Raw genomic sequence first — 6,663 nt, forward strand, 5'->3', positions numbered from 1 at the left:
ACACTTGCGTTACGTGTTTACGTTGCCAATAGCTTCTTGTTTACTAAACACATGGATTACCCACTACATTGCGGAGTTTTCAAATGTCTTTTTCTTGCTTGCCGGCCCGTTTAGATAGCTTACACCGAAATTCCATGAAGGCAACTCTGCATGGTGTTGCCAGTTCGTGTTTATGCTTCTCATTTTAGCTAAAGATCCTTAAGACCTCGTAACCATGTAGAAACAGTTCATTGTAACTTATTATTAGCTCTTATATGGATATTTCGGGCCTCTCTCTCTCTCTCTATCTCTCTTATTTTAACTGCATTAGCCTTACTGCATTCACTCATTAGTCTCTTTTCCTCATTATACCTATATGTTACTTAATTTGCTAAATATGCTCTCTCTTTCTCTCTCTCTCTCCTCCATATACATACACACACATACCATCCCCACACCCACCCACCTCATTCACTCGACATCATTTTTTATATCTTTTGTTTTTTCTACATTTCCGTCTTCCCCAGGTGTTTGGACGGTGCCGTGTACTCTTACCTGTGCCCCAGCGGGCAAATACTGACCTACGGGAGCGACGAATGCCGTCCCAAGACAGAGGCGTCGTGCCCCGAGGTGCCCCCTGCGACGGGCCCTTGTGTCAACCAGCCGGACGGTTTCTACCCCAACTATTCGGAAAAGTGCCGCTCTTATTACGGGTAAGTGAGGTGGGTGTTGCTTGTTGTTTTAGACTTAGCTGGCCTTACGCCAGCAAGCACGGGCTCTTGCTCACAGAGCAGCCCGTAAAATGAGGTAGCCCATGCATGGGTGTCCCACGGGCTGAGATGACTACAAGAGGGGAGATGCTTGTGGATGCTTGTGGAGGCTGGTACATGGGGATGCTTTTAAGGGGACGATCGAGGCTTCAAGACAAGTGAAGGTGGTTCAGGAAGAGGTTTCGTCTTCGTGTGATGCCTCAGACTACATATGAGACGGAGATGATTTAGAGAAGGATTTGCAATGGGATGCTTATAGAGGAGGAGATGCTTTAGACTTCCGGAACGGTTGAGCGAAGCTCAGGAGATGAAGATGCTTTAGGGCCGTTGGCTGTATGATGCTTAGCGATAGATATCGCTGCATCTGAAGGAATAGTACAATCCGATGTCGTAACTGTAGGTAGCTAAAAATGCTTTAAAAGAAATGGCTGCGCGATGCTTTGCCTTGGCAAGCTGTGTCTTCATGTGATGCTCAGAAACAGATAAAGTGATGCTTTCCAACGGGTGATGCTGTAGAGATAATCTATGTGAAACAGTGACAGGTGACGATGCTTGTGGAAGCATTTCATCTGATGCTTGCGGACAGATCACGATGCTTGCCAGGTGACAAGAGTTACCTGGGAGGAAAAGGGTTCGTGGGGACGGGGGAGGGGGAGGGGGAGGTGAAGAAGGTGTTAGGTAAGCTTCCCTGTAACCAGTTTTTGAGAGAGAGAGAGAGAGAGAGAGAGAGGAGAGAGAGAGAGAGAGAGAGAGAGAGAGAGTTTAGTGTATCATGAGTACAGAGAGAGAGAGAGAGAGAGAGAGAGAGAGACGGAGACTTTTGGTATGTTACTGAGGACTCTTATACACTCACACACATACACATACACACACACGTGCGCGCACACACACACACACAGATGTCTTGAGTTTAAATACCTGCCTTTCGACAGAAAACCTCTTTAATTCTAATAAACATACCTTTAAATTAAATCACATAAAAACACTTTAAAATAAAAACTCACATTTAAACAAAATACCTACTTTGAAATAAAAACCCACTCCTAAACAAATAAACCCATCTTTAAAAAAAAAAAACCTCCCGTGAAATAAAATCATTCTTGAAATAGTAGTCACCTTTAACAAAAAACCCTGAAATAAAAAAATAAAAACTCATCGTCCAATGTAAACAAATAAACCCATCATTTAAAAAATCTCCTTTGAAATAAAATCCAACATTGAAATAGTAGCCACCTTTAATAAAAAAAAAAAAAAAAAAACCCTGAAATGAAATTAAAAAAACAAGCTCACCGTCCAACGTCAATCCATTGCAGATGCCAGAACAAGAGCGTCGTAGGCGGGTGGTGGTGTGAGCGAGGAGCCGTGTGGGACCTGAGCACGGGGTCATGCAAGTCAGGGGGTGACCTCGTTTGTTCGCCGCCCTCCTGCTGGGGCCTGCCCGACGGGCCCCACCCGTCCCCGGCGTCTTCGTGCAATGCCATATTTCGTCTGCAAGAATGGCGTCCGCACCGACCACATCTGTCCCTACCAGACCATCTTCGATTATTATCACAAGGTGAGTTTGTTGTTGTTATTGTTGTGTGTGTGTGTGTGAGGTTTTAAAAACAACCTTATGATGATTCCCCGTGGAAGGACTGGAATTCCATTTTCTTGATCTTGGGATTTGTCCATAGGGAAGCGGGATATTCGGTCTCTGGACCGACAGGGACATAAAGAATTAGGGATAGGGACTTGGCAAAATAAAAGCAGGATCTTCTTTTTACTGAGAGGCAGGGACGTCAGGGATTTAGGGATAAGGGGCTGCCATAAGAGAAACATTATCCTTTTTTCTTTAGTGAGATTCAGGGATGTCAGGGATTCAGGAATAAAGGGCTGCCATAAGAGAAAAATCACCCTTTTTTCTTTACTGAGAGTCAGGGACGTCAGGGATTTAGGGATAAGGGGCTGCCATAAGAGAAACATTATCCTTTTTTTCTTTACTGAGATTCAGGGACATCAGGGATTTAGGGATAGGGGCTGCCATAAGAGAAACATTATCCTTTTTCTCTTTACTGAGAGTCAGGGATTTAGGGATAGGGGCTGCCATAAGAGAAAAATTATAGTTTTTATCTTTACTGAGATTCAGGGACATCAGGGATTAGGGATAAGGGGCTGCCATAAGAGAAACATTATCCTTTTTTTCTTTACTGAGCCAGGGACGTCAGGGATTCAGGGATAAGGGGCTGCCATAAGAGATACATTATCCTCTTTTTCTTTACTGAGAGTTAGGGACATCAGGGATTTAGGGATAGGGGCATGCCATAATTGAAACATTATCCTTTTTTTACTGAGAAGCAGGGATACCAAGCTTGTAAGGACAGGGGCTTGGCAAATATGGAACAGGATCCTCCTTCCCCTGAGAGACAGGGATGTCAGAAATGCAGGGACAAGGGCTTTCGAGAGGGGAAACAAGATCTATTTTTTTCTGAGAGACAGAGACTGGGTCTTACCAGAAGGAGAATGGGATAATTTTTTTCTTACGGAAACCAGGAAGTGGGTCTTGTCTGGAGGGAAGGCAATGCTTAGCGATACAGTCTATATCTCACATGAGAATCAGAGCGGGGTGGTAATAAATATCATTGAGAGATTGACAGCAGTAGGTAATCTCTCCCACCTTACAAAAAAGAAAGAAAAAAAAAAGGAAACGACAAAAGAGAAAACTTTTAATTCCGAATACCCAAACAAGCAGGGAAGGGGACTTCAGAACACTTCTTTGGAGAAGCACCTTATAGCAGGGTCACTTGATCATGAAACGGCAAGGCCTCGGCCATAGCAGATTGCCTGAGAGAGAGAGAGAGAGAGAGAGAGAGAGAGGAGAGAGAGAGAGAGAGAGAGAGAGAGAGAGAGAGGGGTGGAGGTTGGATAACAGATCTTTATGCTGACCCTCATCGATTTCAGTTGCTTCTTCTTAGTTCAAAACCATTCTGGAAGATCACAGACGATGCACATTTGAAAATTTAAATTTTATCTGTTTACTGCTTAAACAAGAAGGTGGTATAAGGTTTCAGAACCAATGTTCTATGTGAAAACTCTAAATAGTTCATTAGGAATGTCTTTTCCTTGGGTATTTGTCTAAATCTTCCAAAATTTCAGTTTCTTTTGTTTTGTCACTTGTATTCACAGAACTATAAGGGAATGTAATTTTTTTTTTTTAAGTTCTTGATATCTCTCGTATGAGAAAGGTATCCTGTGAGAAAACTGCTGTAAAATTTGTTAGAAGCAAGACTCGAACAATCCTTTTTCGTTGTCTCATATCAGATGCCTTGAGCAGAATGAATTCCATAATGTATAAGAATTCTAACTGCCTCTAATTTTTATGTTGAAACATTTCTCTTCTACTGTGTATTTTAAAATATCTTTTGTCTCGTTTTTGATGTCTAGAAATTTCTCCATAATTTTTTTTATAGTTGCAAGAATCTAATATTTTCTTTCCTCTGCATTACAGCGATGCATGCCCACCCAATCAGCAGTCTGTTATGATCAAGGCTGCGAAGGAAAAATCAATGGTCTGCACTCCGTGCCGAAGGCCCCTTGCCATGTCTACTTGCGCTGCTTCAACGGGGCTTTGGTAGGCCTAGAATCGTGCCCTCAAAACTACATCTTCGATGGCCAACAGTGCGTACTGGCCAACAACTTTTCGTGCTGGGAGGAGGGCCAAGGAACCTGCCAAGGGCTGAGGGATGGCATTCACGCCGCCCCTAACTCTGAATGCCGTGGTTTCTTCTTCTGTCGACACCAGCAGCTGATCCGGGCCTTCAAGTGCACTCAGGGGCTCATTTTCAACGGGAAGGAATGTGTCCGAAAGGAGAATTTCGTGTGCAACTCGCAGTCGATCGTCTGCACGAACAAAACGGATGGCTACTATACTGTGGAGAAAACGCGATGCAAATCATTCTATCTGTGTCGAGGGGGAGTTAAAATGAGTGTGCATACGTGCCCCGGGAATAACATGTTCGACGGGGAACAGTGTGTCGATCCTGTCTTGCACCAGTGTCTAGACAACACGAGACACCAACAGACAAGTAACCTCACAAACAGAGTCACCCGTTCCTTTTAAAAGTCATGCGTGTTTGTCTAGAAAAAAAAAGAAAAAAAAGAAAAATTTCTTCTTTTTGTCACTTGATGGTTACACAGGATTTTGCAGTCCAGAAGAAGAAGAGGCAGAAGGAAGAGGAGCCTTTTTTCGTGCTCTGCAACGATCCTGCATCCATCCACTTGACTCATTTGAGCAGGAAAATGTACTCATGAACCCAGGCAGAGCTACCGCTCGAGTACCACTGTATCTCAGGTGTCAAGACTTTAAGTACAAATGCTCACATGCCACAAAACAGACGAACACACACACACATACACTGAACTGCACAAAGCACATACTGACCTCTGTTTAGAAAATAGGTGCTTTCCAATGACGACAAAGACGAGACAATGCCAGGAAAACAACAAAATTCTTACTCATGACCTATACACATAAATGCTCATCATAAAGTGTCGTCTCAGTCGGTGATATGAATCCAGAGGTCCATACTAGGTCTAGGACCTTACACCTTGCTGGGCCATTACGGCCAGCTTACTCTAAAACCAATAATCATGAATATTTTGAAGAGAGCCAATATCCCTTCTGTTTGCGAAAGGAATCGTATAAGACTAATGAAATATGCTATAATTTACATTTAAGTCATATTGAGATTATTTTTTCAGTAGGAACACACACACACACACACACACACACACACACACACACAAGCTTACTCCCATGCCTTCTCCATTCTGATAAAAACTCAGAGGACCTATACCTTAGGAAGTAACACACTAAGCTTTTATGTGATAAGGTTTATTTATCTCGATCTTTTTAATTTGTGCTAACTTGAATGTTACTCGTAAATGTAAGTTAGTCGTAGGGTAATACTTGAATGGAAAGGAACAGTAGAAAACTGTATTTGTAGCGAAAGGAACTGTAAAGAACTGGAATTGAACTGGAAGGAACTGTACTAAACTATGCTTGAATTAGAAGGAACTTTACACAACTATACTTGAATTCTAAGAGTTGAATAACGTGGAATATAGAATTCGGGTCAAAGGCCAAGCACTTGGACCCACGAGGTTATTCAACCCTGAAATGGAATTTCACCGTAAGAAGGTTTGGAAGGTGAAACAGGAGTAAAATCTCGCAGTTGCACTATGAAATAGTTGTTAAAGTGTGTGTAAAGTCAGATGGAAGAAAGAGAATATGAATGGAGGTACAGTAAAAGGAATTAAAGAGGTTGCAGCTATGGGCTGAAGGGATGCTGCAGAGACGCTTAACTAATGCCTACAGTGCACCCTGGCAGCACTACTCCCCAACAGGGCATAAGAATTGAAGAAAACTATACGTATGTACTTGAATTGGAAGGAACTGTAATACTCAAATTGGAAGCGACTGTAGAAACCTATACTAGAATAGGAAAGAACTGTAGAAAACTGCTTGCACTGAGAGGAACTGTATCATCAGCACACAAAATTGGAGGAACTGTCCAGCAAAGCAGTCATGCTGGCAGGAACTGTATAGGCAATAGCTTACTCGAGCTAAAAGTAACAGGTTGAGACAGAGCTCGTAAAAGAACCTGTAGAAGAGAGTAAACAGTTGATATAGTAGCCAAAACCCCCCCAAATTAAATGCAGGTAGGAGCAGTTGAGACCAGTAGCTGTAAAAATAACCTGTAGAGAGAGTAACAGTTGATACTAGTAGCCAAACAAATGAAATGCAGGTAGAGTAGCAGTTGAGACCAGTAGCCAAATGAAGGGAAATGCAGAGAGAGCAACAGTTGAGACCAATAGCCGAATGAAGGAACTGTAGAAAGAGTGACACCTGAAACAAGTAACCAAAAAAATGAACTGC

General features: G+C 42.7%; 1 protein-coding gene across 1 annotated transcript in view; it reads left to right on the forward strand.

The window, feature by feature from the left end:
- Positions 1 to 4,369, forward strand: part of LOC135226502 (uncharacterized) — an 87,444-nt gene extending 83,075 nt beyond the window's left edge. Inside the window, exons 4-6 of the mRNA XM_064266121.1 lie at positions 507 to 692; positions 2,063 to 2,304; positions 4,234 to 4,369. Of these exons, the coding sequence (XP_064122191.1) occupies positions 507 to 692; positions 2,063 to 2,304; positions 4,234 to 4,268 (463 nt within the window). The 3' untranslated portion in view covers positions 4,269 to 4,369. The remainder of the gene's footprint in view (positions 1 to 506; positions 693 to 2,062; positions 2,305 to 4,233) is intronic.
- The last annotated feature ends 2,294 nt before the right edge of the window (positions 4,370 to 6,663 follow it).

This window comes from Macrobrachium nipponense, chromosome 14, assembly GCF_015104395.2.
Source record: "Macrobrachium nipponense isolate FS-2020 chromosome 14, ASM1510439v2, whole genome shotgun sequence".
In the NCBI taxonomy this organism is placed as follows: Eukaryota; Metazoa; Arthropoda; class Malacostraca; order Decapoda; family Palaemonidae; genus Macrobrachium; species Macrobrachium nipponense.